The sequence below is a fragment of the Haliotis asinina genome, chromosome 3, assembly GCF_037392515.1.
Source record: "Haliotis asinina isolate JCU_RB_2024 chromosome 3, JCU_Hal_asi_v2, whole genome shotgun sequence".
Taxonomy (NCBI): Eukaryota; Metazoa; Mollusca; class Gastropoda; order Lepetellida; family Haliotidae; genus Haliotis; species Haliotis asinina.
Window position 1 is genome coordinate 5,331,163 of NC_090282.1, and position 17,362 is coordinate 5,348,524.

At 41.3% G+C, this 17,362-nt stretch overlaps 2 protein-coding genes across 2 annotated transcripts; one reads left to right on the plus strand and one right to left on the minus strand.

Moving 5' to 3' along the window:
• Positions 1 to 1,361: 1,361 nt before the first annotated feature.
• Positions 1,362 to 12,567, minus strand: LOC137277233 (solute carrier family 22 member 6-B-like). The gene is made up of 10 exons (XM_067808898.1): positions 12,432 to 12,567; positions 9,793 to 10,010; positions 9,332 to 9,562; positions 8,573 to 8,775; positions 8,108 to 8,413; positions 7,546 to 7,680; positions 6,492 to 6,577; positions 3,477 to 3,597; positions 2,477 to 2,549; positions 1,362 to 1,511 (listed from the first exon to the last, which is right to left on the minus strand). Exons 1-10 carry the CDS (start codon positions 12,565 to 12,567, stop codon positions 1,362 to 1,364), a joined length of 1,659 nt encoding a protein of 552 aa, XP_067664999.1.
• A 787-nt stretch (positions 12,568 to 13,354) lies between these two features.
• Positions 13,355 to 16,849, plus strand: LOC137277274 (uncharacterized). The gene is made up of 4 exons (XM_067808934.1): positions 13,355 to 13,385; positions 13,565 to 14,605; positions 14,677 to 14,908; positions 16,840 to 16,849. Exons 1-4 carry the CDS (start codon positions 13,355 to 13,357, stop codon positions 16,847 to 16,849), a joined length of 1,314 nt encoding a protein of 437 aa, XP_067665035.1.
• Positions 16,850 to 17,362: the final 513 nt, after the last annotated feature.

A 17,362-nucleotide genomic window follows, 5' to 3' on the forward strand; every position in this document is an offset into this window, starting at 1 on the left:
ACTACTCATCCCGGGTGCTCCTCCACATCTTCGTGTCATCAAGGCGATAGTGATAGTACAACTAGATAAGATCACATAAAATTACTTAAACACTTTAAAACGATGATGTTACCATGTAAATGAGGATGCTTTTAATTCTTGCAAGCATAAAATAGTTGCGTAGTCATCATTATTGGTTGGTGATTATCGTCATCGGAAAATTGTTTGGATATCGCTGCACATTGGGGATCTGTACCTTTGTACCAGTTTACGATTAATGTTGTTCAATCGACCGAAGCCAACATCATATAGTGTGTGTAGTTAGGTGTAACCCGCGTGCTTGGATGTGATATCACTGAGGTTAAGTTCAGTGTCAATGGAGGAGTACTCTTCTTCGTCACAGCCTTGCCCCATATTTTAATATATATATCATTTAATAGAAAATTGCATGGATTACTCAAATTTGTTTTTCTCAAATACAGTTTCAGTGTAGATGATTTCATGACATTAATAAAGTTTTAAGGTTTTAATATCTGTCATGCGTAATACCCCTTCTGTAAAATTTTTTTTCAAAGTGCTCCGTTTAATTTTGTCACTTTTGTTATTCCAAATACATCTGAAAAATGCGCTCTCAAGGGAAGTGATAAATTCATCAGGTGGGTGAGGTAAAGAATTGAAAATGTAAACAATTTCGAAAGAGCCAATGTTTTAATTACAGTGATTTTACCTGTCAGTGGCAAATGTCTTTATCTCCATGTTGCCTGTAATCTATTAATTTCTTCACGTCTTTTTCTAGTGCTCATTACCAACTCATTCAAATCAGGTGTGAATTAAAAGTATTAATGGTATCGATAGCAGCGTACAAATGTTTATCAGAGCAATCCAAAAATAATTCAGTATCATCAGCATATTGTCCAAACTTATATTCCTGAACAGCAATTACAATGCCCTTTATATCATCATTTTGTCTTCTAATACATCCAAGATTCCAGCAACAAAAGGAAACAAATATGGATATATGGGATCACTTTGCCTGCAAACCCGTTCATTAGGGATGAAATCGGAGACGTGCCCATTCCGAATGACACACTTTAGTGTTAAAAGTGTTTTCGAAGTCGATGAGACTCCACAGACCAGGGACATCGCTCTTCTTTCTTTCCAACATCAGATCATATTATAACCTTCTCTAAGTGTTCTTCCTGGTATAAACCCATTTTGGTTATTGACCCTGGGGTTGACTAAGAATGAAATGAAGAGGGCAAGTCTAAAATTCTGTACAAGTACAAGTCTTTACTACATTTCTATTGTCAGTTATAAGAAAGTAAACTTCAGTGTGGGTAAATGTAAAATCATTATTCACAAGTGACTGAAAGCAGGTGTTTCTATGACGTCATTCTGTACCAGTCCTTCAGGTCCTCCAGAGTCTGTGGCAGTTCTCTCCCTTTAGTTTCCGGCAGAACTTGAATCGCAACCAAGGTGATGACAGCCATTGCAGTTAACAGGACACCCGGTGCCCAAATTATGTTATCTCCCTGAAGGTAAAGCGGAACGGAACATTAAACACTCATAAACTTGAGATTTTGAAGGAGTGCACAAGAACATCAGTTTGTGGTGGCATTAATACAACGATGGTATTAAGGTATCAAAGGGTTTAGAAGGATGATTGATTGTCCGCACACCAGTTCGCCCTATGTTACCAGTTGCTTCAGCCTATAGCAATTACACTTATAACTGGCTTAGGTACTTTGGAGGAGGCAGATGTAAGCCACGTCAAGATTAAAAGCCTACGTGTGATTCAAGAGACTATAAGGTAGACATTCAAGGCAATTTATTAAATATAGCATTTACTCCGTTGACATAATACAATCCTCCACTTTCCAAGGACGCCTAACACCTGCTCTTACGTACTTCTAAAGCGACTGAATGGTCGAGTGTTGAGTGCTGCCCACTAAAGAGAGAGAGAGAGAGAGAGAGAGAGAGAGAGAGAGAGAGAGAGAGAGAGAGAGAGAGAGAGAGAGAGAGAGAGAGAGAGAGAGAGAGAGAGAGAGAGAGAGAGAGAGAGAGAGAGAGAGAGAGAGAGATTTGGGCAGAATCAGTAACTGTTTTGTCTTCTGTATTCCAAACAACAGCCTGTTAACACCATATACCCCTTGTCGGCATTTGAGGAAAAGTAACATGATTCCGACTGCTCCTTTTAGCATTTAGCAGGTATTTAGCATTGTCAACGGTCAAACAAAAGGCCGTGTTGGAATGACACCTGAAGGCATGTCCTAAATTGTTTTTCAGAGGGACGTGAGATCAGATTTCAGTGCTACTCATATTCAGGTCCTTGGTAATGTCTGTGCATTATCTTTTTAGCACACGCATTTTTCTGGTGTCCATTACTGACATTCGGGTCCCTGGCTTTTGAATAAGTTTATAAGTAAAATGTAAATGTTTATTTAGTCACGACCATATGTTAATAAATACAGACGTGAAGCTGCATCATGTCATTTACCATGAGTATAATAAACGGGGTCAGTATACAGCCAATTCTACCAATGGCGGCTGATGATCCAACTCCAACGTTCCTGAAACAAGCATGTACGGATCATGGTTACGAGAAAAACTCTTGCTTTTACTCCATTCGCCGTCATCATGTGTTGTCACGAGTTCTACTCCTTATGTATGCAAGCACACGGAAGCCTACATTTGGCATGTGAGTGTGCGTCATGAACGTACAGTTATAACATGTAGTACCCAGCTTTTGACGCATGAAAACAATTTTTCCTTCCACAATTTATAAGGAAAATGTGTGACCCGTGGTCCGTAGAGACCTGACCTGGTTCATTCCTTATAGAACATATAGTACCCATAAAAAATAGACTCACTAATGCAAATGTTGGCATTTACGTCAGTCAAGTGTTCTAAATTACAAATATGAAATATATGTACGTTGTATTGTAAAGCAAATTTTAACGTTGAAAAGATTATTGTCATGAGTTCAATAAATGATGAAAATCAGTGAAAATTAGCGAATTCCGAACAAAACTTTACACCAAAATGCAGCTGTTCACCTGTACAATATTTGCACATGCTGTTCACCTGTACGATATTTGCACATGCTTTTCAGAATGTTGATAACTGACGCTCGTGCAATTTATCTGCAAAAGGTTTGCGTTAAGTTCTTTCATGTGCGTGGTGAAATTGTTCTTCCATGTAGCCACACACGCACGCACGCACATGCATAGTGAGTACTTTACGTGAGTGCAAACTTTTGACGGGTAGTATACATAGAAGAGTACACTGACACGAATTCATGTTTTGTTTAAAGAGTACCCTCATCGGCATGGGGCAACATTTCACCAATCCTTGTCTACTTTATGCGAGGTGAGCGCACAGGAATTGACAATAGGAGCAATAATGAAAGCCAAGCTAAACAATATACATGTAATCACTTTTCACCTGTATAGGTAGGCGAATGGGTGCTTATGGGTGCTTGTGGTTAGATGTCTTACCTCATCGTGGTTGGAAAGATTTCTGGAGTGTAAAAGAACAAAGTTGACATGAATTCATGACTACCCATGGCTCCAAAGCAGGAGAAGACTGTGGATGCAATTGCTGCATTTCCTTCGTTCACTGTCGAAAATGAAAGTAGGAATATAAACCAGAGGGCAAAAGAAAATGATGACCGATAACATCAAAGCAAAACACACATTTAATGAAGCCAGCATTTGGGGACAATGGACTAACAGATGAAGAGCACGTGTCGTGTAATGGACAGAGGGGTAGGAACAGGACCGTTCATAGAGTCAATTATGGAGTGTCTCAGTTATTTCAAGTGTCTGGTCTGGAGACCAAACGTATCTACGGGTTGTGCAAACGCGCCATGCTTCGCAGTTCACCGAGAAACATGCACTTTCTCGTGCGGTCAGACCACGTGCTATTGACCACGCGGGAAACTGTCGAATCGGTCAGTGTGTGTATAGGTTTGGTCGAGTTAGGTGACTGTTAGCTTGTCCAGGTAGGATGTAGCGAGATAGTTCAAAAGGATTTTCATAGTTCATCAAAATAGAAGTAGCATATAGCTAGGTGTAACAGAACAGCAATTTTGCAATACTAACAGATAACATAGATAACAGAACTTGAAGGTTTGAAATTAAAGGTCACATGCAATAAGAAAATCAAACAAAATAAAAACGCAATTATCACTTATTTATGACATATAATATACATTGTAAAAAACGAATAAACAAAATTATAATCAAGATTCAAAAGCGCAATATTTTGTACTTGGCCTTACTTCTCTCGAAAAGAAGCCCTCGGGAGACCGAACCCAGTCATAGCAGGTAGGTGTGCACTCAAGTGTAACGACGACTTCCGATTGACTGGTTCATTTTCTGATTCGATGGGCATTTTAGAAGTATGGAGAGTCACAACAAAGTAAGATTCTTTATGGATAACAACTTCTTTTATTGTAGATGATGCGTCGTTTCAGTATGGATTCATATGCCGTTGTCAAACAAAATCATATACACTAGAAGAAGTTGTTATCCATAAAGAATGTATATAGAGATGTTGGGTTTTGTAAATGTTCTCTGAATTTGCGTTCGATCCAATCCAAAATCATCTAAGTAGTGGTGGTGAACTACTGCGTGGCCTGACACTGTCATTCGTCCAAGTACAAAGCAGGACTCGAAAGTGACAAGAGTTTGCACCAGCTTCCGTCAGATCCAGTTATCCGAGAAAAATGGATGTAGACACACAAACATTTCACGTGTACAAGTATCCCACCTGCCCAATTACATAATGTGGCAGAGACGGGACTGGGGTGCACGAGTCATAAATCAATTTATTTTGTTTATAACCTGAGAGGTGTTAAGTTGAAATTGCATGTGGTCAATGATTGAAGCTGTGTATTGCATATTGTCTTTAGCAGACAGGCAGGCAGACATATAGGTGTCAATAAACCAGACATTGAACTTTCTCTGTTACAGAGGCTGCTTACCACAATCAACAAGTTCTTTTTTATGTAACGAGTAGATTATTTACTTGTTTGTGTACACAACCAAGATTAGACTACTGCTCACGGCCTCATACTCCGGGCATGCATACTGTTTCAAGCTCCGCGAACCTATTCACTGCGCATGCGTTATGCGCGCAGCGCAGTACAGCTGTTGAAACCAGTTTTTCCCCCAGCGCTGGGGGAAATTTATTGAATCGTTTGAACCCCTAGTTCGCGGTCTTTTTTCCATCGCGTTTTTTCAACTTTAGAGGTTGAATTGACATTTATGATAATTTGTTTCGGTAAGTGCGTCCCGAAAGGCATCGGAATCTGCAAAGTTGTGTTTTACGTTGCATGTGACCTTTAAGTTTATGAAACATTCATGTTTAGTTCCCCATGTTTGTTGTTTAGATTATTTCATCCATTTAGCACACTTCGACACATCATATGTTTTCAATTTCACTGCGCAACAACTTCCTTAGTAACGAGTGCGACCACCTCTAGCACTAATACACGCCCAGATACGCCGTCTCACCGATGTCGTTAGTCCTATTCCACTCGTTCCTGAGAGCGTCTGCAAGTTCTGGCGGACCTTCCCATATATGCAAACTCGGGTCATTTGTCAGGTCGTGGCACATCTACTACTGGTTCATCAGTAACGGAAGTACGGAAGCTATATTCTTTTTGAGGCGGAAAATTCACTCTTCATGATCAGGTACATAGATTCTTTTATTTATTATCTAAATGCACTGAAAAGGAGTATTTTATTTTCATATTCAAAATTACCGGTAATTTTAAATACTGTTTTCATCCATGCTTCACGGAAGATTCCATTGCACTTAAAGAGTAAATTATTTGTTCGCTTCATTACACATGACTGAGTACATTGTTTCATGAGTGTCATTGAGTAACTCAGTTAAGTATTCATAGGAGTATAATTTCCTGTAGGAATAATGAAAGTGTTTGTGATTACCTTCTCCATATTTTCATCTCTGAAGTTTTACAGACGAGTCCATTATTTCCATAGTGGTTACGTTTTGCCATGTGCTCGTGAGCAATAGTTTGAGACACTGATATATATTATCAAGATACAGATACATATTTTCACGTGACGTGATAATGATATTTGCAATGTATTTTTGCTTTACTTGCATTTTGAGACCTATTGAGATTTGGGAAATTTGAAATGTGTATACATGAGTTTATCAATCCAACAACGGTTCTAGAACGTTCTAGAAACGGTTCTTTGGGACAGTCCATTATTTAATGGGTGTTATTGTAGACCAAGTGTATTTGTGGATCAGGGCCAGTGATGCAAGTGTAATATTTATTGTACTTTTATTGCGTTATCAAAGCAGTGTTTATTTTCTGCATTTGTTTACTTTGCAGAATCTGTCAACCTTATTTAATAAAGGGACTTTTTGGGATAATTCCGCCTTATTTAGTCATTGTTTATTTACAAGAGGCATTATGGGAACTCTGACATGAATAGTGAACATCATGCAAGACTACATAGACACATTCCTACCCGCCAGTATTCTGATGACTGTAACTACCGCCAAGCCTCCAACTGTTAGTAGACACAGCGTCATGAGCGTCGACTTTCGTCCATATCTGCAGAATCAACCATCTTCAAGCAGCTATCTAATCAACTAACTCCTAACCTAGTCATTATTTAACCAGTCGGGCATTAAGCAATTGCTACATTAGGGCACATAGGGAGTTTCTTATTATAGACCGTAAAACTGTAAGCTGTGTCACCCTAAAATCACTCTGAGTATACTTTTCATGTCGTACTGTATTTGGGAAATTTGAAATGTTTATACATATGTTTATGAATCCAACAACGGTTCTAGAATGTGTACTTTGCTATGAAAGTGTAATCCCAAATATAACATATTTCACATACGTATTTTCAATAGCTTCCACTTCCTTTTTCTTTTGGACTCCAATGACAAATACCACAGCAATGGAAGTGTTGCGTACCTCGAGAATGTACTTCCCAGACAACTACCTTTGCAATGACGGTGCTGCGTACCTCGAGAATGTACTTCCCAGACTCACTATTTAAACTACCAGCTACGCAGTTTCTGCCACCAGCAGTTGGTGCAAAACAATGCAAGTCATAGCAATAGCCGTGGTTTTATCTAAGAGACGCACACTTCGTTAGGTGTTCCTTTGTGTATATTTTCTTTGCTCAAGAAACGACGACGATGTATTGTCGACAGTCACTGGGGTGAACGGTTTCGATCGCGTTTACCACCCATTCCAATTTGTTTTACAACGACAATGTTTTACTGTACCAAACTGGAAACCCAATCTGACAATATGCTTAGTAAACAAGAACAGTGTGTCTGTTGGATGTTCGTGAACAACTCCATGCACTGGAATGAGTGCTATGGAAATGGTATAAACACAATGGGAAGTCCGGTCATTAGCTGAACTGCAACAGTCGATCAACAACCAACTGGGTTCGGACGGACTATTCTGTCGTGTAATTGATTTGGCATCCACGAACTAGCTGTTTTGATCTAATCTACAGTGTGACGCATGGTGATTTAAGGTGAATGTATCCCACGAACCTGTCTATCATAAAGTAGAAGATGATCCCGGCTGGACACGATATGATGGCGATCACAAAGAAATTAACATATATGCTCGAGGCCAAGGTCTCTGATGTCAGGTATATTCCGAACAGGGCCATACTGCAGGATAGCCTAGAACAATACAACGTAGCGACATACATTTGACGTACGAAATATAAAATAATACTTTTGACCTGCTTCTAAAGTTGCTTATCACATCTAAGATGTGTGTTGTGTACATGTGTTGAAATATGAGAACACTTTAGTGTGACATTCATCGTTTGTGAGTGCATGGGTATATCCAAACACTTTAGGAGTCACATTCATTGTCTGTGAGTATGTGGGTATGTGCAAGCTCTTTTTAGTGTGACATTCCTCGTTTGTGAGTGAACAATAATAGTTAAGATTTATAAAATTATAGAAAGTTGTTGCCGAAATATGCTATTCCTAAATTTCCTGTTTGGATATGTTCCCCATGTTCCGGCCTCTGTTACCGGCCTGTTACCGGCCTGTAATGAAGGTACCGATGCAGTCCCAACTCACCATCAGCTGTACTTACCACATATACCAAGTGGCAATAGTGTTGATAGCTAGTCGTTTCACTTTCAACAGATCGGCCAGGGAATGAGTAACAGTCACTGTGGCTGTACATGCATCTTCGCTTTGCGATTCTGGACTTTTAGGTTCCACGTCAAAGGGCAGCTTCATGGGTAACAGTGACCGGTGATGGTCTTGCATGTTTCTAAATTCGCTCAAGGCGCGACTTTTGTCAACTCTGTTTATTCTCGCTACTTTTTCTATGTGTTTCCTGATGTCATCCATCCTGTCGTGGACTATCAGCCATCGCAGAGTTTCGTCAAGGAAACTGGAAATATATGGAGTAAATCATTATGCTTGAGAAAACGATTCATTAACAGTATTTTGACAAGAAACGGTTGAAATGAAAGGCTAATTAAAGCTCATGTTTAATATTTGAGTTTATAATTTACTGCAGTGATTAGGATACAGTGTTACAACAACTCACACTGCTTCAGCAAAAACAGAGAGGCTGACTGATGTTAGTCCTAGCTGTAACCATCTCCAAGACTGATCCCGCAGAGAATAGGCCATGCCGGCTAATATAACCATACCCCACACCCGGAACTGGTTGGTGATAAAGCCGAACAACTTCCGGTGCTGCGCTGGAAACAGCTCCACGGAAATGGTCGCATCAGTCACAACCACGCCCTTATTGCGAAATAATGCAAGTGTTAGGTGACAAGTCCACACTCTTGGATAAACCTTGTATCTACAAATCATATACAATGTATATATTTTAAAGATTTAAAGTTTTGTGGAAAGTGTCAGCAAAATACCACGTGATTCTGCAGAGATATCAAAACGCGGAAAGACAAATCCCTGGTTATAAGCTTTACTTTGCCCCATTAGCAGTTTCCTTCAGTGAGTTATATACTTGTTTAATGGGCATTCTAGAAGTTGGTGAATCAAAAATGAAACATACAGCTTTATGGATTACAACTTCTTGTTTGTTATGTTGATTGACGTTTCGACGTAGATTCACACATCGTTATCAAGCTAAATGTGAATCTACATCGAAACGTCGCTCAACATAATAAACAAGAAGTTGTAATCCATAAAGCTGTATGTTTCATTTAAATCTATCTCGACCAATGTTTACAATAGTGTTGACAGCTACGCATCAGTTACGTGTGCCATACTTGTTAGTGAGCAGATTTCATGTATTGTATGCACTGTCTCTGCTCACCGTTCCACAAGCACATACCGAATGCACGATTCCAATAAAGAACCGCATCACCAGGAATACTGGGTAATTAGGTGAGAAGGATGTACAGATTCCAAGAACCAGAATGCAGAAGTGCGATATGATGTGAACAGGTCGTCTTCCATAGTGGTCTGATAATGCTGGCAATGAGGCGGCTCCGATAACTTGCCCCAAAAAGAAAGAGGACATACCCAATGCTCGAAGGGGAGCCTTCTCACAAATAAGTTCCATCTGAAAATCGAATTGTTATTACGAGTCTGCAATGTGTTTCACCACACTGAAAAAGCTTATGTCTGACGTTATGGAGAATACACACTCAGGTCTGATGTTATGGAGAATACACACTGACGCCCGATGTTATATAGAGAATACACACTCACGTCATATGTTATAGAGAATATACACTCACGTGTGATGTTTAGGAGACTAAAAGATCGCGTCTGATGTTAGACAGAATACACACTCACGTCGGATGTTATAGAGAGGTCCTTTCTTTCAGCAAAGCTGTACCCAAACAGACATGGCAGCTGCTTCGTCTCAGTGACGTTAACAGCGACCTTGATGTTACACTTGTCGTAATAGATGTTGTTATCATTGTTGGTGAAGATGTCGTCGTCAATGGCTGTGATGAACTCAGACATGTTGCCAGCCTTACCGCAGACATGCGGAATACTTCTCCCTGAAAGTTTCTCATTACATTTAACAGGCTAGTTTAACGCATCAGTTGTCACAGTGATGTAGTAACTCATTTTGAAATGCGAGCTATATTTGACGTCGCATTAAACAGTATTCATGCTCTATCTTGAAGAGCTGGCTTTCTGTGGGAGGAACGCCCAAGGTGCTGCAGGTGGCTACCACCATGGCCATAGCCCATGAGGACTGGTGCTGACAGCCTAAACGGTAAGTAGGACGAGTGAGTGAATGAGTTTTGTTTTACGTTGCACTCAGCACTATTCCTGCTATGTGGCAGCGGTCTGTAAATAATCGAGTTTGGACCAGACAGTCCAGTGATCAACAGCATGAGCATCGATCTGCGCAAATGGGAACCGATGACATGTGCCAACCAAGTCAGCGAGCCTGACCACCCGATCCCGTTAGTCGCCTTTCACGACAAGCATGGTCGCCTTTTATGGAAAGCATGAGTTGCGAAAGGCCTGCTCTACACCTGGACCTTCATGGGTCGTAAGTAGGACGAAATGAGATTCGAACCTAAAGGTATCATGTGTGTCAGAGGGCCCCAACTCGCAGCGAATTACATTGCCTCAGAAGATAATATCCCATGAAAGGCTTTGCTTGCTTCAGGGCAAGTGTCCATTCGTCTACAGCATCAATCACTAAAACACAGCTGCTCTGCCGACCAGGCCAGGTGCGAGTGTCATGCTCGGTTTGTCTACACTGTTCATGGACCTATGTCGATTGTGCTTCGTGATTAAGTAGACGTTTTTAATGTACATGACTTTTTATTAACCGCTACATATTCACCCATAATATAACACAACAGATATGTTTGACGTATTTACTTATTTTTACATCAAGGTCGTCAAGTATTCATCTATGAATCTCAAATGCAATGCATGAGGCATCCATATTCAATATCCTAACATTAGATCAGAAACAACTTTACATGTTACTCTTTCACAAACATATCATTCACTTTAAGGCTGCGTCTCAAGGGCCATCCAAGTTAAAGTGTTTTCATTTAAGACGAATGTAAAACGTGTCTGCATGTGAAAAATAATAATTAATTCATCTTAAATGATTAAAATTATAACTTTATAAATAATCATCTACCTCCTGTAATCCTCTGCTCCCAACTACTCCTTCTATAATCCCACCCTGGGGCTGTTCCATTATACCCATAGGAACGTGCATAATTCTGCCTGGACTTTGGGTAGAGGTTTTGACATGTAGAGTTTTTGACATGTAGAGGTTTTGACATGTAGAGAGTTTAACATCTAGAGGTTTGACATGTAGAGGTTTTGACATGTAGAGGTTTTGACATGTAGAAAGTTTGACATCTAGAGGTTTTGACATGTAGAAGGTTTTGACATGTAGAGGTTTTGACATGTAGAGGTTTTGACATGTAGAAGGTTTGACATGTAGAGGTTTTGACATACAGAGGTTTTGACATGTAGAGAGTTTTGACATGTAGAGGTTTTGACATGTAGAAGGTTTGACATGTAGAGGTTTTGACATGTAGAGAGTTTGACATCTAGAGGTTTGACATGTAGAGGTTTTGACATGTAGAAGGTTTTGACATGTAGAGGTTTTGACATGTAGAGGTTTTGACATGCAGAAGGTTTGACATGTAGAGGTTTTGACATACAGAGGTTTTGACATGTAGAGAGTTTTGACATGTAGAGGTTTTGACATGTAGAAGGTTTGACATGTAGAGGTTTTGACATGTAGAGGTTTTGACATGTAGAAGGTTTGACATGTAGAGGTTTTGACATGTAGAGGGTTTGACATGTAGAAGGTTTTGACATGTAGAAGGTTTTGACATGTAGAGGGTTTTGACATGCAGAAGGTTTTGACATATCGAAGGTTTTGACATGTAGAAGGTTTGACGTAGAGGTTTTGAAATGTAGAGGTTTTGACATGCGGAAGGCTTTGATATGCAGGGGTTACGACATACAGAAGGTTTCGGCATGCAGAAGGTTTTGACGTGTAGAAGGTTTGACATGTAGAAGGTTTTGACATGTAGAGGTTTTGACATGTAGAAGGTTTGACATACACAAGGCTTTGACATGCACGGGTTTAGATATGCAGAAGGTTTTGACATGTAAAAGTTTTGACATGTAGAAGGTTTTGGCATGTAGAAGGTTTTGATACGTAGAAGGTTTTGACATGTAGGGGTTGTGACATGTAGGGGTTGTGACATGTAGGGGTTGTGACATGTAGAGGTTGTGACATGTAGGGGTTGTGACATGTAGAGGTTGTGACATGTAGAGGTTGTGACATGTAGAGGTTGTGACATGGAGAGGTTTTGATACGTAGAATCTCCTCACACTCAAAGATCGCATCACAAAGCTCCAGTTTAGAAAAATAAAGTAAACAATGGCAGTTACATAACATATCTCCTGACAATAATGTTACTTACCAACAAAAACAAAGGCGAATATAACAACTGTTGCAGAAATAGTGGATGTTTTACAGAGGAAAAACTGTAGTATCTGGTAACGACCTTTTCCGTTCAAAGCATTCAAGAGAGTATCCACTTGAATGTTGGACGCCATCGTAGCAGCTTTGTCGACGGAATGTTAACGTCCATATTAATACGTTGCCAGGACATGCGTCCCAGCTATTCAGCTGTGTATGCGCATACATGCTTTACTTTTCGATCTGGTCAGCCGTTAAATCCAGCAAATTGTGCTTTGTATCCCAATTTGCTTCATATGGCACACGGTCTTTGTTGCCATAGTCAATGTGTTTGTACTGTTTTACGCTGAGTGTGCTATTCCTGTGTTATGATACAGTTGTTTACTAGTTCCACAAAGGGTACTTTCAGGGCTGATTTCCGCTTGTCCTGAACCCAAGAATCATCACGATGCATACTTGATAGGGTCACGATGCACACGTTGGTTTAACACGGTTTTTGTGCAGCGAACGATTTTGGTAATACCTAACGGATATAAGCAGGTGCGTGTCTATGTGACTACAAGGACCCCGGAGCAGTGACCATCTGCGTCTCTCTCTCTGTGTCACGATTACCAGTTTTGGCCGACACGCACGCATACGGTTCCCTACTAGCCAGTTCAACATTTAGATTTGAAGAAGTTGAGAAATTGCGGCAGGGTATACTTAATTTGGTATCTTCTTCGTCGGCGTAAGCTGAGCATAACTTTTCTGCACTACGGTTTGGCTGCTGTGCATTCAGTGAAAGGGAATAAGAATAATTCGGATATGTAGGGATGATCCTTGACGTCGAATATGTGCCATCCCTCATTATTAACTCGGATATGTAGGGATGGTCCTTGGCGTCGAATATGTGCCATCCCTCATTATTAACTCGGATATGTAGGGATGGTCCTTGATGACTGCTGCCTTGCCCTTGGTACAACAACCTCGTTCCCAGAGGATTTCAACTGTCATCTCCTGTCCCTCGCTCACCTGCCATCAACAAGATACTCCACAATGCCAGCACCAGAATAGTCAAGCACTAGATACAGCACCTACGCCGCCACAAGTCCCACCTCCAAAAAGACATTGAAACTAGCAGAAGCCATCTACAAGACACCCTCGAGCCTGACCTCTACCACAAGACCCAGTCCTTAGCAGAGAAGACCAAGCAGCACCTCCATGAGAAAGTGAAAACTACCCACATCACCAAGTTCACCCAGTTACAACGCCCTCCCACCTCCAACATTCCTGAAGCTAACAACACCACCAACCCCAAGACAGTCATCAACCTCAGCAGTAAACCTCTCACACCATCTCAGACGTCCCTCCTTGCCAAAGGCCTGAAGTATGTCCCAGTCACCGCCAAGATCAACACAGATGCCTTCATCACCAGCATTGAAAGTGGACTTCAACAACTGGCTCCCAATGGCAACGTAGACTATTTCCGACACCAGATTATAGACACCATCAAGCAAGCTCCCAAGCCCCGCTCCAGCCTCACGCACCAAGAGAGACAGGCCATCACCGAACTCAAGAAGGACGACACCATCACCATCACCGAAGCTGACAAGGGCAAGGCAGCAGTCATCATGGACACCCCGGAATTCCTCCAGTTGGTCAACAACAGCCTCTCAGACACCACCACCTACCTCAACATCAAGAAAGATCCGACGGCCAGACTGGAAAGACAACAAAAGAAAACCCCGAAGGACCTTCATGAGAAGAGAGAAATCAATGACATCATCTTCAACCAGCTGAACCCTATCAACTCCCAAGCCCCATACGGAAGAGCTACCATCAAGATCCACAAGAACCCGCCCAAAGCCCGGATCCTAGTCTGCTCCAGAGGTTCAGTTTTCTACAACACCGCCCAGTTCCTCTCACGTCTCCTGGCTCCATTTGGCAAAGATGGCAAGTCCTACATCAGCGACTCCTCATCCTTTGTCAACCAGCTGAAAGAATCCGACCTCACAGACACCATGGTCAGCTACGACGTCGTGGACCTCTTTACCAACATCCCACTAGAAGAAGCCCTGGACATCCTTGGCAGCAAGTTAGCCAACAGGATAGATGACTTGGACACCCACCTCACCATACACAGCATCATCAACTTCGCCCGCAGCTACTTTGACACCTCCTACTTCACATTTAATGGTACGATATACAAGCAGATCCACGGTCTCCCCATGGGCTCACCTCTTTCTCCTCTCAAGCCCTCTCCACAGCTCCGTTCCAGCCCCTCTGTTGGTACCGCAAAGTTGACGACACCTTCACCACCATCACCAATGACAACGACCCCAGCGAGCTCTTCAACCACCTCAACGACCAACATCCAAGAATCAAGTTCACCATGGAGACTGAGACCAACCAACACCTGCCCTTCCTTGATGTGTCCCTCCACACCACAGCCGATGGACTCAGAACCTCAGTATACCGCAAGCCGACGCACACCGACCAGTACATCCACTACAACTCCTGCCACCATCCTCAGATCAAGCAAGCTATCATCGCCACCCTTACCAGACGTGCCAAAGACCTCTGCCATCCTGATGCCCTAAACAATGAACTGGACCACCTCAGAAAGACATTCACCACACTAAACGGTTACCCTTCCCAGCTCGTCACAGCCACCATCAACAAGACCCTCAAGGACCGAGAACCCCGCCTCAAGCCTTCTCCATCACCCATCAGAGTAACCATACCCTACCTTGGCCCCATCAGTCGTCAAATATCACGCCTCATCAAGACCAAAGCCAGCATCGATGTCACCTTCTCCAGTGGCAAGACCATCAAGACCTACCTAAAAGCCAACGGTAAAGGACCCAGCTGTGAACACCCTAACCCGAGAGGATGCATCTACCAGATCCCTTGCAACTGTGGCGACCTATACATTGGAGAAACGCTGAGACCAATCAACACCAGACTGAAGGAACACCAGACCTCTGTCAGCAAACTCGACCAGAAATCGGCCATCTCTGAACACATTCTCAAGAACCCTGGACATTCAATCCGATGGGAGGACACTAGGATACCATCTACCAACAACAACAACTGGCGCCAAAGGAAAATGCAAGAAGCCATCGAGATCCGGAGACAGAAACCAGCAATCAACCGTGACCAAGGAGTGTACCTACCAAGTGCCTGGGACTTATTGATATTTTAATCTCATCTATCTGTGTACATTCTATCTATGTAATTCATGTATAGCCAATCTACCCTTGTACATCCTTATCTACTTGTGTTTGTACATCATCAACCCCCATGTAAACATGCCCATCAACCCTCATGTAGTCATGTACATCATCCTTAATCCCCAATCATGTGTTATGTAAACGTCATCCACCATTGGCTTCCATCCTTATCCCCAATCATGTACATCGTCCTTAATCCCCTACCTGTGTTATGTAAACATATCCCATCATCTGTAATGTATTACCATTGGCTTCTATCATTGTTATCATAACTGTCGGGTTCCAATCAGCGCTTGTTTATACTGGCTTCCAGCTTTCGTTAAGTCATTCCACTTGTTACTTTGTTATTGTTTTACCTGTACATATAAATATAGCTCTGTACCCCATTCTCAATCACCTGATGAAGGAGTAAGCATTAACTCCGAAACGTTGTGTTCTCATATAAAGAAGTTGATATCCATAAAATCTTCATCCTTATGCATTTCACTTCTAAATGCCCTTCAAAGACTTAAGTGAAGCTTTCATAAAAGTATCGGTTGTCTCCAGTAACATGCAGATATTTGTTACGTGTGCACTCTAGAATATATAGTGGTAAAGACTCTAACACTGTAGTATCTGTCGTAACTTGCTGTCATAATATATTGCTTGTACAAATGCCTGGTTAAAAAAACGTGCTTCTCAGTTTATTACAGAAATGACATGGAGAAATACATTTGTCTTCAACTGCAGATACATTCAGATTCGAGTGACAATTCATATCATGCTGATTTACAATGGTTAAAATTTCCCATCACCGAAATTCATAAAGCAGTCGTAAAATTGTCAGTTGTCTCCATTAGCTGTTAACATTCTGCTGTCTGATTTGTGTGCACTTTAGAATATACAATGTTAAAGATTTTAACACCGTATTATCAATCGTTACTTTCTGAAATTTGTCAACATTACATAAATTGTACAAATGCTTGGTAAATAAACTTGTTTCTCAACTTGTTATACATGCGACAAGAAGTGATGAAGTGTCCTTCGTCTTCAACTGTTTATATAATCAATTTATCAAGGCAATACAGTGAACACTAGTTATAATGCCCCTGGTTATAATTCCACGTCAGATATAATTCCATGTTTGTGCAAGACCCGATTTCCTGAATATGTAATACCCTTGTTATTATGGACTCTAGTAAGGTGATCTACCTTCAGGTGTTGGTGATAAATAGCCCATTTTCACATTGTTTTGCCCAAAATAGTTATTTACTTTTAAGGATATATGTTAGTCAGTTCGAGCTCATGTTGTGAAAATCTAGTAATTTTACTGTCCTCCGTTGACAGGGTTTTTAACATGAATATAGAATTTGTTTTAGACACGACATGAGTGAAATATTGCCGGTGTGACTTAAAAACTGAACTCACTCACTCACCCTGGTTATAGTGTCAAACTGTATATAATGCAATTTGTCATTGCTTTGGTTCCAATGCCATTTCCCCCTGGTTATAATGTCAACTGCACTGGCTGCATGTAGTATACATGCCTTAATTGGTTAATGGACAAGGCTCAAATTAATTGACCAAACTCATTAATGCTTTAAGTAGTCTTGTAATCCCAGATGAGACAACACATGTGACAATACACTTCCTGCCACCAACAACAAGCCCCTAGATGCTAGAATTATCCACCACAGGAGACATCGGCTCGATCACCCTGTTAACTGCATAGGACCTCTCA